At 37.6% G+C, this 17,725-nt stretch overlaps 4 protein-coding genes and 1 long non-coding RNA gene across 5 annotated transcripts; 1 reads left to right on the forward strand and 4 right to left on the reverse strand.

Moving 5' to 3' along the window:
* Positions 1-296: 296 nt before the first annotated feature.
* LOC125188069 (receptor-like protein EIX2) lies at positions 297-725 on the reverse strand. The gene has a single exon (XM_048084810.1). The coding sequence runs from the start codon at positions 723-725 to the stop codon at positions 297-299; it is 429 nt and encodes a 142-aa protein (XP_047940767.1).
* Positions 726-876: 151 nt separating this feature from the next.
* On the reverse strand, positions 877-3,063 carry LOC125188071 (receptor-like protein EIX1). The gene is made up of 2 exons (XM_048084812.1): positions 3,059-3,063; positions 877-2,632 (listed from the first exon to the last, which is right to left on the reverse strand). Exons 1-2 carry the CDS (start codon positions 3,061-3,063, stop codon positions 877-879), a joined length of 1,761 nt encoding a protein of 586 aa, XP_047940769.1.
* Positions 3,064-7,475: 4,412 nt separating this feature from the next.
* On the reverse strand, positions 7,476-8,723 carry LOC125189077. Its single transcript, XR_007170813.1, has 2 exons — positions 8,123-8,723; positions 7,476-7,840 (listed from the first exon to the last, which is right to left on the reverse strand). It is a non-coding gene; the product is annotated as an uncharacterized LOC125189077 (long non-coding RNA).
* Positions 8,724-8,728: 5 nt separating this feature from the next.
* Positions 8,729-10,812, reverse strand: LOC125188072 (receptor-like protein EIX1). The gene is made up of 2 exons (XM_048084813.1): positions 8,850-10,812; positions 8,729-8,748 (listed from the first exon to the last, which is right to left on the reverse strand). Exons 1-2 carry the CDS (start codon positions 10,810-10,812, stop codon positions 8,729-8,731), a joined length of 1,983 nt encoding a protein of 660 aa, XP_047940770.1.
* Positions 10,813-12,066: 1,254 nt separating this feature from the next.
* Positions 12,067-17,692, forward strand: LOC125189073 (auxin response factor 6-like). The gene is made up of 14 exons (XM_048086265.1): positions 12,067-12,581; positions 12,678-12,790; positions 13,561-13,659; positions 13,756-13,812; positions 13,889-14,047; positions 14,131-14,215; positions 14,429-14,519; positions 14,705-14,869; positions 14,943-15,065; positions 15,168-15,243; positions 15,349-15,496; positions 15,585-16,696; positions 16,779-16,969; positions 17,299-17,692. The coding sequence occupies exons 1-14, from the start codon at positions 12,521-12,523 to the stop codon at positions 17,501-17,503; spliced, it is 2,685 nt and encodes an 894-aa protein (XP_047942222.1). The 5' UTR covers positions 12,067-12,520; the 3' UTR covers positions 17,504-17,692.
* The last annotated feature ends 33 nt before the right edge of the window (positions 17,693-17,725 follow it).

Raw genomic sequence — 17,725 nt, forward strand, 5'->3', positions numbered from 1 at the left:
TCTTAATATATAGTTCTAAACACAAACTTAGCAAACATCCAATAGAGAAAGAAATTGTTAGAAAGTTGGCATATTTTGATTAGGAGACCAGAAAATACACTGGTGAAGTCAACTATGACTAATCAAATATAGATGGAGATAGCACATGATAATTATTTAATGTCACAATTGCCTCAGAAGTTATAGGAAATAAGGACAATTTAGGAAGGTGACATTCTATAATATAACATCATCTCTGCAATTTGAAAATACATGACCAACACACTGAGAGGTACTTAAACTATTCGTAGCAATACTTATTGTTCCTTCTTCTTGTACCATATACTAGCTTGTCCACCTCTGTCAACAAAGAATAGAAAGATAGAACAATATCTTGAGTTAAACACTCCCCAAAATCCAAATATAAAACCAAAGCCCATTGATATGGCCACTTCTTGCATAAAAGAGAGGCTGCCGCCTTTCTTATTCATGTTTTCCCCCGGATTAGTGGTGGACGGCCTCAAGCTATCGCCGGGGCACAACGCTAGTGGGAGGCCACAGAGTCCCTTGTTCTTGGCGTAAGAAGATGCTTTGAAGCTCTGGAGTTGAGTACTTGGTGGAATTTTTCCGGACAAATTGTTGTTCGACAAATCAAGAACAGCCAAGTAATGTAATTGTGCCAAGCTTGTGGGTATTTTCCCAGACAATTGATTGTTTGATAGATCAAGACTTTCTAACATTCCCATCTCACCAATATTTGGAATTATACTTCCTGTGAAACTATTCGATGATAGGTTCAAGGAAATTAATCCCCTCATACTGGAAAATGAGTGAGGAATGCTTCCACTCAATTTATTGCTTGATAAATCAACGAGTTTGAAAAGCGCGAGATTTTTCCTATTTTATACTACCATGCAATTTGTTTGTGCCAAGGTTTAGAAATGTCATTTTATACATTTCACCAAACCAAGTAGGGATGTCTCCTGTTAACTCATTCTCTGCAACATCAAATAACTGCAAACTATGGCAACTTCTCAAAGTGGAAGGAAACTCTCCAGATAAACTATTACCTCGCAACTGCAGTGCAGTGAGGTCGTGCAAAGACCCCAAAGAGCGAGGAATTTCACCCCAAAACCTGTTGTTAGCCAAATGGAGAATATTCAAGTTTGGCATTTTCTCCCAGCAGTTGGGAATCTCTCCAGACAACTCGTTATTGGAGAGGTCAAGGGCAGCAAGCTGATCATGGCGAGTTTTGCAAATAGATGAGATTGAACCAAAGAACATATTTCCACTCAGCTGAACAATAATAGTATTGGCATAGAGTAATGGAATAGGTCCTGAGATACTATTGTTACTAAGATCTAAAACTGTGATGGAAGTGGATGAGAGGTTGGGAATAGTGCCACTAATTTGATTGCTGGAAAGAAATAAGTGCTCTAACAAAGGTGAAATACTCCACAACCATGTTGGCGCTTCATCTATTATACCAGCTATAGAGAGATCAAGAACGGAGAAATTTCTCTGAGTTTGAATCCATTTTGGGAAAGAGGGGCCCACATTGCATCCTGCTAACAATATAGCATCCAACTGAAAAGTTGGAATCCAATTAGGAGCAAAATGCAATATCAATGAATTGAAGGATAAATCTAGCATTTTCAACATATCAAGCTTTTTGAAGTGGGACTCAGAGACTATCCCATTCAGAAAATTACCAGAAAGATCTAGAGTATGAAGATTAGAGAGTTGGCCAATACTCGGAGGAATGGAGCCTGTGAAGTTGTTTCCCTCAAGGTACACTTCTGTCAGTGCAGAAAATGCTCTCAGGTCCGGCAGTGATCCATTGAGTTTATTACGAGCCAAATCCAGAATTTGGAGTGATTCCAATATTCCTTTGGCAGATGCATTTCCGAACAAATTTTCAAGGTTTCCGCTCAAGTCATTTTCATAAAGGACTAAGACACGCAAACGACTCAGAGTACACAAAGATTTTGGGATTTGACCTTCAAGCATGTTATCGGAAAGATCAAGATGCTCAATGAAAGTGATCTTGTCAAGTAATGCAATAGGAATCGAGCCACCTATGGCATTGGAGGACATGCTTATTTCCACTAGAACTGTGCTAATGTTAGATAACCAATTCAATGCGGAAAAAGTGAGGTGGTTATCAGACAGAGCAAGGATAGAAAGAGACGTAGAAGAAGAATTAAGTGAAGGGCTACTATCCTTCAAGTTACAGGTGTTTAAGTGCAATTCATGGAGGGAGTGAAGGCTCAGGATATGCTGCAGCCAGTTAGTTTGACTCAAGTCGATTTGACTCAAACTAAGATAAGACAACAAAGAGAGACTTGAAAGCCAATCGAGATTCTCAATCCTCAAAGAGTTACCAGGGAGAGCAAGTGATTTCAGGTTGGTAAGGTTCCCCAACTGAGGAGGAACAATCCCACCAAAGTTACAACCGATGAGATACAAGTGTTGTAACTGTTTCATGGAACCAATGAATTTTGGGATTGGATTGCCTCCAAAATCATTCCCACTGAGGTCAAGATAGTTTAAATGATGCAACTCAAGCAATGAAGAACCAACCTCACCTTGCAATCCACCATAATAGTTAGCAGCATTAAGTCGGAGGGCGATGACATGGCCAGTGGTATTGCTGCATTCAACATGATGCGTGACTAAGTTTCAGCCACTACAAATTCATAAAATAGAGTCATACATGGTAATTGAACGTAAAAATTGCGTCCGAAATCAATGGCAAAAATGACAAATTACTACTCTACTACTTCTACCACTCCTCCTCCTACTATAATTCATGTGGAAAAAGATCGACAATTCCATGTGTTTTGCTTTGAAATGTAGACATATCACAATTATTTACCCTTGAGATGATACTCCCTCCGTCCTATAACATGAGTCATATTTGGTGCGAGAATCTTTTAGAATAGAACTATTGTACTCTCTTTGTCCCCAAAGAGTATGAACATTTGGTTTAACACGGGTTTTAATGCACAATTGATAAAGTAAGAGAGAGATAGAAAGAAAAATTATTAAAAGTATTTTAGTGGAGAATGAGTCACACCTCATTACAGAGAAATGAGTTTCCAAAATTAGAAAGTTCATACTTTTCACAGACAGAGTAAAAAGGAAAGAGTTCATGCTCTTTAGGAATCAGAGGGAGTAATATTTTTCCCACTAACATCAATCCGTGGTTTTAAATATCATTATTTTCATTCTAGTAGAGTATAACACAGATGAAATTATCATAGCTAAATTTTAAATATAATGCGTTTAAAATCTCAATATAACTATGTTGATATTTTCGTGTACTTGTGTTGAAATACTCATGGCATTAAGTTGATATTAGTAATACTATATTGATTTTAAAAAAATTACTAAAATTATGGTATGATAACAGAATTCCGATCTTACCCTTTTGATATTTTGTCCATTAGTTATTGAAATTCGTGAGGTTTAATTTTAACCACTCATTTCAAAATTTAAGGATGTAGATATGGTCTTAATTAGGGGTGGGTCGATACGATATATCGTATCGAAAACGTTGTATCGTGTATCGTATCGAAAATATCGATATGAAAGAATTTCATATCGTTATCGTATCAAAAGTTTCGATATATCGAACTTTCGATATAAAAAAATTTCATATCGTTATCGTATCGATATTTCGATATATCGTTAAGTATCGATATATATCGAAAATTTCGATATATATCGATATATATCGAAAATAAAATATCGATATATATCGAAAATATCGATATATCGAAAATTTTCGATATATATCGTATTTCCGATATAAAACGATATATCGCGATATAAGGAAATTCATATCGTTATCGTATCGAAAACTTACGATACGATATCGTATCGTATCGAAAATTACGATATATCGAAAATTCGATAATTTTGAATATTTTTCAATACGATACGAGCGATATATCATTTTTTCGATATTTTTCCCCAGTCCTGGTCTTAATTTCAAATTATGATAGATATATGCAATATAAAAGGACTCATAATTGATTAACCTTTTTTGGTTAATTATTTTATCAGATTGTAGAATGTTGATTTCTTAAGTTTGAATTGTATTACTCTAAAGATCATATGATGGCCCATAAGTAAAGTTGGTGGGTCAAGATATTATAACTTTTTTCTGGGCTAATTTTGACACAATAGGTAGTATATTAATTTTGGGCCCTTATATTTTATGAGTATACTTGGGCCAACATTTTAAGTTGTATTGAACCATTTATGCTGTATTAACAATTTTTTATATATAAATAAATAAATTATACTACTTGGTTGCAAGTAAATAAAACTAACTGTATTAAACTACAAAAAAAAAATACTCCTACACATTTTAAAAAATGTTCGAATTTCATAAAACAGCTGCATTAACAGGTTCAATGAGCCATACCTGTTGCTAAATCTTCAAATTTCAAGTAGTTAATCTTAAATTCATCTATTAGCAAGCTCATTAAATCATCACTTGTATACTAGTATTAAACAAATATTCTCCTATTAGAAGAAATTTAAAATAAACATCCTATAAAATTCTCACTATGCCAAAAAAAGGGAAGAAAAATAAAAGAGAAAGATGAATTCCATTTGATTTTTTAAAACAAGAGCTCATAATTTTTTTACTTTCCCAAATTACTTCATTAAAGTTAATTCAATCTTCTATCTTCTCTCTCCAAACATTTAATTCTGTTTCCCAAAGAAATAAATCTGCTTCTCAATATACAGAGAGATCAAGATAGTTCATTTCCTCCCAAGGTTGTTTTCATGTGGTGGTTTTATGTTGCATTGGTTGATTAGTTATGCATACATTTCTGCACCTGTGGTGTCATTTGTATTTATTATATACGAGCGTTGAATGGCAATGAGCTCCTCTAGAGGGGTGTTCGTGTTACTAGAACTACAATGTAAAGACCAAGACTGGTCCTGAACATATGTCCATTTTATGATTTTCGTCCTATACTTTATTTTTTGAATTTTTCCATCCTGAACATTTCAACTCGGATCACAATTGGTCCAACACTAACAATTCCGTCAATTTTTAAACGGTTTTAACCCAATTTTAAACGATTTTAACCCGAATGAGACTGTTAAAACCATCAAAATCGGTCAAAAATTCAAAAGATAAAGTATAGGACCAAAATCATAAAATGAGCATATGTTTAGGATCAGTTTTGGCCTTTTACTTTTTTATATATTGAGTTTTGATACTATAGAGTCATCAATTTATTGAATTCTTATTTCTACCGGTTTGGTTATCCTCCATACATTTCTGCATCATTATTAATCAATAATCCACAATTGCAAATTAGTGCTTGTAGCTTTATCGTTGGGTCATCGTCAATAATATTAAAAAGAAATTTAGTTATAATATTATTAAAAAACTAGCTTTATTGTTGGGTCATTGTCAACAGAAAAGTAAAATATTAAAAAGAAATTTAGTTATAATAATATTAAAAAGCTTAGGCGACTCGCAAGTCAACGTGAATGATAAATTTGCCTGTTACTACTTGTAAGTCAAGTAAGATTAATTAAGAGTATCCACAATAGTCATGAGTAGTCATACCACAACCACAAAAAAACTCTACCACCACACTGTTACAAAATAAATTAAGAAAATTAAACTAAAACAAACGGAAGAATTAAGACTGCCGCGGCGGCTCACAATAGAGCCGCCAGGGAACCGCCGAAGTAAAATATTAGTATTAAAAAACTAGCTTTATTGTTGGGTCATTGTCAATAGAAAAGTAAAATATTAAAAAGAAATTTAGTTATAATAATATTAAAAAGCTTAGGCGACTCGCAAGTCAACGTGAATGATAAATTTGCTTGTTACTGCTTGTAAGTCAAGTAAGATTACAATAGTCAGGAGCAGCCATACCACAACTATAAAAAACTATATCGCCACGTCATTACAAAATAAATTAAGAAAATTAAACTAAAAAAAACGGAAGAATTAAGACTGCCGCGGCGGAGGCGGCGGCTCACAATAGGCCGCCACGGAACCGCCAAAGTAAAATATTAGTATTAAAAAACTAGCTTTATTGTTGGGTCATTGTCAATAGAAAAGTAAAATATTAAAAAGAAATTTAGTTATAATAATATTAAAAAGCTTAGGCGACTCGCAAGTCAACGTGAATGATAAATTTGCTTGTTAGTACTTGTAAGTCAAGTAAGATTAATCAAGAGTATCTACGATAGTCAGGAGCAGCCATACCACAACCATAAAAAACTCTACCGCCACGGCCCCTTGTCCACCATTAATAGGCCGCAGCGGGATATTATGGACACTCTTATGGTAGAAGGAAATGTGCTTTTAATTATAGAAGACAAATAGAAATCTACTCTGCTTAATTAAGTTAAAATATTTCGATGCTGCTCATGCTAATTTCTTTGTGGATGTCGATTTGAGAAGAAAAATTTCTACCTCTTTGATAAATTTAGATTTCTAGTATCTTCTCTCTTGAATATTTAAACAAACCAAAGGCCACGTAATTTTGTTTTGTGTTTAATTCTATCTTTTACGATTATTGTGTTTTACATTAGATTTTTATAGTTTCATTTTTCACTTTGTTCGATCTTTTAGACGTTGGTTAATTTTCACCATTAATAAAAGTATTCATAGAAACACCATTTCTTAATGTTAGGTTGAATTGTGATCGAAAATAGCTAAGACTTGTCAATTTGGATTCATATAAAATTATTGGCATGCATGAAAGATTGATTGAAGTTTCATTCTCCAACAATTTTATGCATTTTCTCATCTTCACTTCTATTCCTCGGCCCACTTCATGCGTAACAAACCACATTTTCATAGTACTACCATTTTATGCTTCCGAATTGAATAATTAATTTGATTGCTATAATCGTTGTCTAGATCCTCATTAAATTGAATGCCTTCACTTTAGGGTTCATTGTTCGAAACAATGCGAATTTTATCCTCAGTTCATTCCGAACAACCTTCGTGTTTTCATTAGTACACTATTTAGGGTTCGTTGTTGAAAATAGGTAGGTTTCGGGCAGACTGTGTGCACTCCTCTTAGACCGCGTTGTGGGATATGCAAGATAACTGATTATTGCCCGTCGGCCTTCAAAGAGACACCTAGCCTCAAGTAAATGAAAACAATTATTCTATACTAGTTCAAATCAAGTTCCCAAAGTAAATATAGCTTGTCCACCTCTATTCACAAACAAACAAAAAAAGATTGGATAATATCATGAAAAATTATTACTACTACTAATCATACTATTACGGGAAGAAAAATAAATAAATAAAAATCAAAATACTTAAGCATGGTTTAATGCAACTCCTTGCTCTAAAATTTTTAATCTAAACACATGTAAATATATAACTGAAATTATACATGCCCCATGGGTAAGTAAATATATTTTTGTTAAACAAATGAAATGGTAAAAGTGAGTAAAATTACCTGTGTATTTCAGTTTCTTCTCAATTTGGATACAAATATAGCAATCCTCACATATATAGAACCAATCTCCAACTGAATCAAACAAGTTGAAAAATGAAATTCTCCATGGTTTCTTGAGTATGAAACAACCAACAACTCCCCAAAATCCAAATATAAAACCAAATGCATCGTATAATTTAACATCATGATAACAAAAAGTAGGAAAAACACTTTATTTGACAATAAAGTACACACACTATTACATCATCACTAATCATAATACATTACCAACACTTATAAAATGTACTAGGAAATTAAAGCACTTAAACCGGGGACTATAATTGAAGGTACCAAAACTATTCATAAGCAATAGTTGTTGTTCCTTCTTCTTGTTCCATCTACCAGCTTGTCCACCTCTATTCACAAACAAAGAAATTATATCTTGTGAAAAAATAAAAATAAAAAGACAAATTGTACATTCAATTGCTAAATCAGACTAATAATCAAGCAAAGGTTTAATACAATTTCATTACCCTAAACTTTTCAACCGAACACACATATATATAGCATATCAAAGTCTTTACCAATGGGTATAACATATTAAATATTTACCTACATGCTACAAGTATACAATAGTATATTTCTTTTAATCAAATGAAAATGGAAAATTTAAGTAAAAGTTAAAGCAAAAGTCTTACTTGGTATTTCAGCTTCTGCTCAATTTGGACATAGATATAGCAATCCTCACATAGATCCAATCTCCAACGGTATCAAAGAAGTTGAAGAATGCAATTCTCCAAGATTTCTTGAGTACGAAAGTACCAATAACACCCCAAAATCCAAATATAAAACCGAAGGCCATTGATATGCCCACTTCTTGCATAAACGAGAGTCTGTGGTCTTTCTCCATATTAGGAGTGGATGGCTTCAAGATATCTCCAGGGCACAACGCGAGAGGGATCCCACAGAGTCCCTCATTCTTGGCGTAAGCAGATGCATTGAAGCTCTGGAGTTGAGTGCTTGTTGGAATTTCTCCAGACAAAATGTTGTTTGACAAATCAAGAACAGCCAAGTACTTTAGTTGTGCCAAGCTTGTGGGTATTTTTCCAGACAATTGATTGTTTGATAGATCAAGACATTCCAACATCTCCATCTCACCAATATATGGAATTATGTTGCCTGTGAACCTATTTGATGATAGGTTCAAGGAAATCAATCCCCTCATACTGGAAAAAGATTGGGGAATGTTTCCACTCAATCTATTGCATGAAAAATCAATGAGTTTAAGAAGGTTGAGATTTTTCCTATATTCCAGTTCCTGACCCTTCCATTGAATTGACAAATACTCGTAGTACCTTACAATATGCACATTTGGAAGAATATTATTGTAAGTGAAGAATTTAAGATATCCCGTACGATTCGTACCAGCTGGTACATTCTTTTGAGCCATTGAAGTAAAATTGTTGAAGCAATCTGGTATTTTTCCTGACAAGTTGTTTTCGGACAAGTCCAGAATTCGAATATGAGTAAGATTGCATATTTCAACAGGAATACTACCATGCAATTTGTTTCTGCCAAGGTTTAGAAATGTCATTTGATACATTTCACCAAACCAAGTTGGGATCTCTCCTACTAACTCATTCCTTGCAGCATCAATCATTATTAACTTTTGGCAACGTCTCAAAGTGGAAGGAAACTCTCCAGATAAACTATTACCACGCAATTGTAGCACATAGAGGTCATGTAAAGACCCCAAAGAGGGTGGAATTTCACCCCAAAACTTGTTGTTTGCCAAATTGAGAGATACCAAGTTTGGCATTTGCTCCCAACAGTTGGGAATCTCTCCTGCCAACTGATTATTGGCGAGGTCAAGCAAATAAAACGATTCATAGAGAACACTGCAGATAGATGAAATTGATCCAGATAACATATTTCCACTCAGCTGAACAACCACAACACCGGCATAAAATAATGGAATGGGACCTGAGATCCTATTGTTACTAAGATCTATGCGGGTGATGAAAGTGGATGAGAGATTCGGGATAATACCGGTAATTTGATTATCAGAAAGGTATAAGTTGGTTAATGAAGGGGATACACTCCACAGCCATGCTGGGATTTCACCTACTATATTAGCTTTAGAAAGATCAAGGAATGTGGAATTTCTCTGAGTTTGAATCCATTTTGGGAAAGATGGGCCCACATTGCATCCAGCTAACAATATAGAATCCAACTGAAAAGTTGGCCTCCAATTAGGAGCAAAATGCAAGATCAATGAATTGAAGGATAAATCTAGTTTCTTCAACTTGCCGAGCTTGTCGAAGTGGGATTCTGAGACTACGCCGTTCAAAGAATTACTAGAAAGATCTAGAACCTGAAGCTCAGAGAGCTGACCAATACTTAGAGGAATGGATCCTGTGAAATTGTTTGTCCCAAGGTACACTTCTGTCAATGATGCAGAAAATGCTCTCAGGTCCGGCACAGATCCATGGAGTTCATTTCGAGCCAAGTCCAGAATCTGGAGCGATTTCAATATTCCTTTGGCAGGTTTACTTCCGAACAACTCTTCAAGGTTTCCTCTTAAGTCATTTTCATAAAGGACTAAGACGCACAAATGACTCAAATTCCACAAAGATTTTGGGATTTGACCTTCAAGCGTGTTATTAGAAAGATCAAGATACTCTATAAGCACCAATTTCTCTATGAGTGCGTCAGGAATTGGGCCTCCTAAAGCATTCCCTGAAATGTCTAGATCAACTAGAGCTCTGCTTATGTTAGATAACGATTGGAATGAGGAAGAAGTGAGCTTATTATCTGACAAAGAAATGATAGAAAGTGACGTAGAAGAAGAATTAACAGATGGTCCCACTAGAGCTGTGCTTATGTTACAAGAGTTCAAGTGCAAATCATGGAGGGAGTGAAGGCTCAGGATATGCTGCAGCCAGTTAGTTTGACTCAAGTCGATTTGACTCAAACTAAGATAAGACAACAAAGAGAGACTTGAAAGCCAATCTAGATTCTCAATCCTCAAAGAGTTATGCGAGAGCGCAAGTGATTGCAGGTTGGTAAGGTTCCCTATCTGAGGAGGAACAATCCCACCAAAGTTACAACCGATGAGATACAAGTGTTGTAACTGTTTCATGGAACCAATGAATTTTGGGATTGGATTGCCTCCAAAATCATTCCAACTGAGGTCAAGATAGTTTAAATGATGCAACTCAAGCAAGGAAGAACCAACCTCACCTTGCAATACACCATCATAGTAAGTAGTATTAAGTTGGAGGGCGATGACGTGGTCAGTGGTGTTGCTGCACTCAACACCATACCATTTGCAGCATTCGTCGCTTTCGCCATGAGGAGAGAAATCCGTAGTCATCGATGAGGCCATTCTTGAAGCTTAGAAGAGCTTCTCTCTCCCTCTCTATGCATCTCACTTTTGCATCTCCTGCAGAAACAAACACACAAGCTAGAATAAAAAGAAGATATTTGATTGCCATTCTTTTATCAGAAATCATTCTCTCTTAATGGAAGTGATGTGTAGTTGTGGGATACTCCATTCTATCAAGTGCAACGGTTTAAATAGATGAAAATAAAATGATACATTGCCGAAAGTAGAGAAGACTTGCTTTAGAGTGCAAGGAAGTCAATTAAAAAGACAAAATATTAAAGTTTGTAATATAGGGGTTTTAAATGTCGGAAGGGTTCTGACAGATGAAAAAACTAGCTAGTGAAGTGATGCGTGACTAAGTTTCAGCCACTACAAATTCATAAAATAGAGTCATGCATGGTAATTGAACGTAAGAATTGCGTCCGAAATCAATGGCAAAAAATGACAAATTACTACTCTACTACTTCTACCACTCCTCCTCCTACTATAATTCATGTGGAAAAAGATCGACAATTCCATGTGTTTTGCTTGTGAAATGTAGACATATCACAATTATTTACCCTACGACTGCCCGCGAGTGTTTGCAGTATTTTTGTCAGGGCGTCATTCACATATTCGGGGAGATGTATCTTCGAAAGCCTACCCCGAAGACTGTCAGACTCTGATGGATATGCAAGGGACGATGCACGAGTTTCCCGGCATATTGGGCAGCTTAGATTGTATGCATTGGGAATGGAAGAATTGCCCCACCGGTTGAACCATGGACTAGTAGCTCCATTGGTTCGCTTACCGATCTGGTTTTTAAAACATTGGCATCAACACAGTTTCAACGTAATGGTAACCCAATGTAAAATTTCAAGATTTTAATTTCAACACAATGTTAACATAGCATCAACCGTTGACACTGTGTTGACATTTTTTATTGCTATTATGTTGTCATCTATTAAAATTTCAACAATCCATAATCTAATGTGGAGTTTTGTACAATATTTATAATTTGAATTTGATTATTCCCCTCTCCTTCAATCAATAAATTGCGTTCGGGTTCTCGATGCGTGGGTGTTACCAAAAAAAGGAAGAAAAAATAAAAGAGAAGATGAATTCATTTCATACTTAAAAACAAGAGCTCATAGTAATTTTTATAGTTTCCCAAATTACTTCATTAAAGTTCATTTTCATCTTCAATCCTCTCTCTCCAAACATTTAATTCTGTTTCCCAAAGAAATAAATCTGCTTCTCAATTTAGCAGGCAGAGCTATAGACAGAGAGATAAACATAGTTCACAAAAGTAACTCATCATTTTCTTCCTAGTTTGCTTTTCCCTTACTTACTAAAAACTTTACTTCATTTATTCCTCGGACCAGTCTTCTTCTTCTTTAGGGTTTTGTCCCAACCATTAACTCCAAAAAGCACCTCAAGATCTGCTTCGCCTCTTGTTTTCCTCAATTTTTCACTTTGCAATTCGCTCCATTTCTTCTCACGTCGCTCGTATTCAACTTAAAAGAGGGAAAATTGAAGAAAGGGGTGGAAAATTTGGGGGTAAATGTGAGTTGGGATGAAAGGAATTGCCATTTTCGGGGGGCTTTCGGAGGAGGGGGGTGGGTGGTTAGGATGAGGTTGAGTGTTTAAGCTTCTTTGTTTTTTGTTTTTTGCTTTTCTAGTTCTATTTTAGGAATAAAAATTGAGTCTTTATTTCCTCTTTTGGAATATGAGGCTGTCTTCTTCTTCGTCTTCAACTAGTACTGCATTTAATGCTCAGGCGGAGGAAGGTGTGCTCTATTATTCGCTTTAATTCACATTGGGTTTGTTTGTGTATTTCATTGGAATGATTTGTTTCAGCTCATTTTTTCTGTTTGCGTTGGCAGGGGAGAAGAAATGCTTGAATTCGGAGCTCTGGCACGCGTGTGCCGGACCGCTGGTTTCGCTTCCCCAGCTCGGGAGCCGGGTGGTTTATTTCCCTCAAGGCCATAGTGAGCAGGTCTTGTGAAGAATTTCAGTTTAAGCATATCCTTGATTTGTCTGTGGATATTTTATCATATTTCAGGGTATTGATTGTCGTTAGCGGGATTAATGCATTGCTATTTTTCGATTTATGTGATGTTTCTATGCTTGCAGCTTATAAATAATGTAGTCTGGAAATTAGAGTAAATTCTATGTGTAGAGAAGCTGATAGCTCATGTGTGTTAGTGTGATGCGTAATGTCGGTTTAGAGTCGTGGAACGATGAATTCGAGGGATTTGGACTGAATTGGACTTCAGACTCCGTCACTTTGAGATGCTTATGTAGTGAATTAGTGCGTACTTTTTTCACCTTCCCCCTTATTTTCCAAGTGATTGGTGATCAATGGCCTCGTTAGTTGCATAACCCGAGATTTATGCGATGTTAACTCTCTGTAAATTATATGATGATAGGTTCTTGCAGCCTCTGTAGTAACCTTAGGGGGTAGCTTTATGTCGGGAGATTCTATAATTACTCAATATTTGCGTTGGTGGACCGTGGATGTGTGCTTGCATCTTGTTAGTTGTTACTTTGTCATCATGAATGAGAAGCTAACACGAAACTGGAAAACATTAATTGGGAATTTGGGATCGCCTGAAATAGAACTTTTATTGATTCGTTTTCTTGAAGAATTACTGTCCGGTATCTTGATATATATTGGAATCGTGATGATGTTGGTCCAAGTGTCTAACACTAAGCTATCGGAGGTTGTGTTAAATGCTCTGTAACATTTTGGTAGTATTTATCCAGGTTTCCGCCTCTACGAACAAGGTAGTAGACAGTGCTATCCCTAACTATCCTGGCTTGCAGCCGCAGCTAATATGCCAACTTCACAATGTTACCATGCATGTAAGTCGTGTACTATACTATTGTTGTAGGATTTTATATTGTTTTTAAATCTTATTGGAAGTTCGGATCTTAAAATTTTGGTTTTCGATACTACAGGCAGATGTTGAAACAGATGAGGTCCACGCTCAAATGACTTTGCAGCCACTTACCCCTGTAATTTACTTTTTACTTATTTGTATCATGTTCTTGATCTCGTTATTTGTTAATTACTCGTTTACTATTTCTTTAGCAAGAGCAGAAGGACATATGCCTACTACCGTCAGAGCTTGGCACTCCAAGCAAACAGCCAACGAATTACTTCTGTAAGACGTTGACTGCTAGTGACACCAGCACTCATGGAGGATTTTCTGTCCCTCGTCGAGCAGCTGAGAAAGTTTTTCCTCCTCTTGTAGGTTTATCCGTACTTTGTTTGACTAGTATTTTGGAAGTTGTGATTTCTATATTTGAACTGTGAATTTAATGTGTGTTTAGGACTACTCTCAAACCCCTCCGGCTCAAGAATTAATCGCGAAGGATCTTCACGGAAACGAGTGGAAGTTTAGGCATATATTTCGGGGTGATTATCGTATTACATAAATAACTCGTTTGAAGAAATTTGTTCTCTCATAGTATTATTTGTACAAAATATCTTGTCCGAAGGGACTATTGTGTTTTCTTCCAAATCATGATTCAAAATCAGGACAACGTGGGCTTTTTTCATGTTATTGACTCGGCTTGTGGTAATTATTGTTATTACCTACTTATGAATCTGCATTCTCGTCCTATCCAGGTCAGCCGAAGAGGCATCTCCTAACAACCGGTTGGAGTGTGTTCGTGAGTGCGAAGAGACTTGTTGCTGGAGATTCTGTTATTTTCATCTGGTATGCAGCTTTAGTTCTTTATGCTTTGTCATTCGAGCATTTGGTCATATTTCCCTCCTACCCGATCCAAGCCTTGAGGAACCGTCGGGAAGGATGAAGTTATAGATTTTTAAATTTTATACGTTGCGGACTAGATGTGCCTTTCTGATAGTTTCTGCGGTCACATCTCTTTTTGACACTTTTAGGAACGAAAACAACCAATTATTCTTGGGGATTCGGCGTGCAAATCGATCTCAAACTGTCATGCCTTCGTCAGTGCTGTCGAGTGATAGTATGCACATTGGGCTTCTTGCTGCTGCTGCCCATGCTGCGGCGACAAATAGCCGGTTCACCATCTTCTATAATCCCAGGTAAATTTCTGCAAGTGCTTACCCCTCATTAGGCAATATTTAATCTTCAAATTCCCGGGTTTACAAATTTCAGGGCTTGTCCATCGGAGTTTGTGATACCTCTCGCAAAATATGCCAAAGCAGTTTATCATACGAGAGTTTCTGTTGGTATGCGCTTTAGGATGCTTTTCGAAACTGAAGAATCAAGCGTCCGCAGGTACGTCTTTTTGTCCTCCCCCCATTCTCTCCCATCATGCAGATTTCTTTTATTTTTTTGTATTTGTCTGCTTATATATATTTTGTGAATTCGGGATGTCAGGTATATGGGTACAATTACGGGAGTCAGTGATTTGGATCCGGTTCGTTGGCCGAGCTCGCATTGGCGCTCAGTGAAGGTATGGACATGTCTTATGTTGTTGTAGCTAAGCTACTCTCATCTAATTATCAGTTTAAATTTGATAAAAAATTGAAGTTGAGGTGTCTTGTATTTTCTTTTTCAGGTCGGATGGGACGAGTCGACTGCAGGGGAGAGGCAACCCAGAGTGTCCTTGTGGGAGATCGAACCTCTAACGACTTTTCCCATGTACCCATCTCCATTCTCTCTCAGATTGAAGCGACCGTGGCCATCTGGATTGCCATCATTTCCTGGTCTGGTTTATTGAAAAGCTTGAAATTATATGGCTTCCTTCTCCTTCAACCGGACATTATTCTGATCCTATCATGGTTCGTCCTTCAGGTCTTAAAGATGGCGATATGGGGATGAATTCTTCTATGGCGTGGCTTCGTGGGGGTGTCGGAGATCAAGGCCTTCAGTTTCAGGGTGTATCCCCTTGGATGCAACCGAGGCTAGACCCTTCGATGCTCTGTTTACAACCCGATATTTACCAAGTGATGGCAGCTGGCGCAATGCAGGACGCGGGGTCGTTGGATCCCTTGAAACTCTCCAATCAGTCCTTCCTGCAGTTCCAGCAGAGCGCCCCTAACGTTTCTGCATCGCTGTTGCAGAATCAGATGCTGCAACAGCCTCATTCTCAACCAAACTTCCTGCAGAACCTTCCGGAGAACAGCGTTGTTTCTCAGTCTCAGATGTTGCATCAGCAATTGCAGGGCCGTCAGTCGTTTATCAATCATCTTCAGCAGCAGCAGCCGAATCCACAATTTCATGATCAGCTGATGAAAAAATCTATTCCGACTAGCTTGCAGATAGGATCGGCTTCCGAGTCTCAGTTCACGCCCGTGCAGGTCTTGTCGTCGACGAGCCAGCTACAGAACTTCTCCGACCTCATCGGGAACCATATGGCTTCGTCTAACAACTCTTCAATGCAAAGCATTTTAAGCTCATTTTCCAGTGAAGGAATGTCCCCGAATGTGAACTTGAACGGACCTCATCCTCTCGTCTCCCATTCCTCGTCAAAACGAGTAGCGTTAGACCCACAGCTGCCTTCCAGGGTTTCTCAATTCGGAGTGCCCCATCCAGAAGAGCTGGTGATGCCTAATTCTAAGGTCTCGGACCTTTCAGCTCTGCTTCTGCCATTCAATGGTATCAATGGTAAAGCACATCCGGGTTTAAATGGCGTGGCACATTCTCACGACAATTTGATGTTCGGTGCTGGTACGGATTCATCGGCTAATATGCTGTCTGGTATGTCAAACCCTAGAAACAACAGCAACGAGAACGAATCATTGTCGATGCCGTATGCGACCACCCCCACATTTCCAAGTGGTGCAGCCACCGAATTTCCTCTCAACTCGGACATGACTACCTCCAGTTGTGTAGACGAGTCGGGTTACATGCAGTCCTCGGAAAACGTGGACCAATCTAATCCAACATCGAGAGCCTTTGTGAAGGTACACTGTGTGAGGTTCACATTGTTGTTTTATCAATCAGTGATCCAATTGCTTTCTGATTTTGAGTATTTGTTTGCTGCAGGTTCATAAGTCGGGATCTTTTGGACGGTCACTCGATATCTCCAAATTCAGCAGTTACTCAGAGCTGCGGAGCGAGCTTGCTCGCATGTTTGGGCTCGAGGGCCTGTTGGAAGATCCTCAGAGATCAGGCTGGCAGCTTGTATTCGTTGACCGAGAGAATGATATTCTTCTCCTCGGCGATGATCCTTGGCAGTAAGTAACCATCTCTTGTCTTCCACTGCTTCATTCATCTTATTATAAATTCGTTCGTATTTGGTCCGTGTCACATTTTAGTCAGTTCTCATCGAAAAGCATGTCGCTGGTCTGTAGTAGTCCGAAAATCACATAGGGAGATATTAACCGCACTAGGAAAGCCTCCCGCTATGCGCTTGTCCCGGATGTGGGACCCAAATTTGTGACTTTCGACCGGAAATTAACCACTCCACCACTATACCACCTCGAGATCACATTCTAGGGAGATTTTTACGTTCTACATTTTCGTGTTTCTTGATAACCTAAATATCTACTCGATCACATCGCAGGGAATTCGTGAACAGCGTGTGGTACATCAAGATTCTGTCGCCTCTCGAAGTGCAGCAAATGGGCAAAGAGGGCCTCGATCTTCCAAATTCGACCCAAAATCATTGGCTCTCCACCACCAGCAACAGCTGCGATGACTACGTGAGCCGGAAGGACTCCAGAAGCAACTTAAACAGCATACCGTCCGTAGGATCTCTCGAATACTGACCGATGTAACGTCGGCCTCTCGGTTTCCTTTTCCAGTGGTATGTAACATTGCTGTATGTATGTTTTATGATGAATCCTTCTGTTGTTAGGACTCTTAGACTAATTTTTAAGAACATCCATCGCAATCTGTAACGAGAAAAAAAAATAGCCGACTTTTGTTGCTATACAGTTTTTGAATTTTTAGTTTTTATATTTTAAAAATTCCATTTTTTTTAATAGAGA

This window comes from Salvia hispanica, chromosome 5, assembly GCF_023119035.1.
Source record: "Salvia hispanica cultivar TCC Black 2014 chromosome 5, UniMelb_Shisp_WGS_1.0, whole genome shotgun sequence".
Lineage (NCBI taxonomy): Eukaryota > Viridiplantae > Streptophyta > Magnoliopsida > Lamiales > Lamiaceae > Salvia > Salvia hispanica.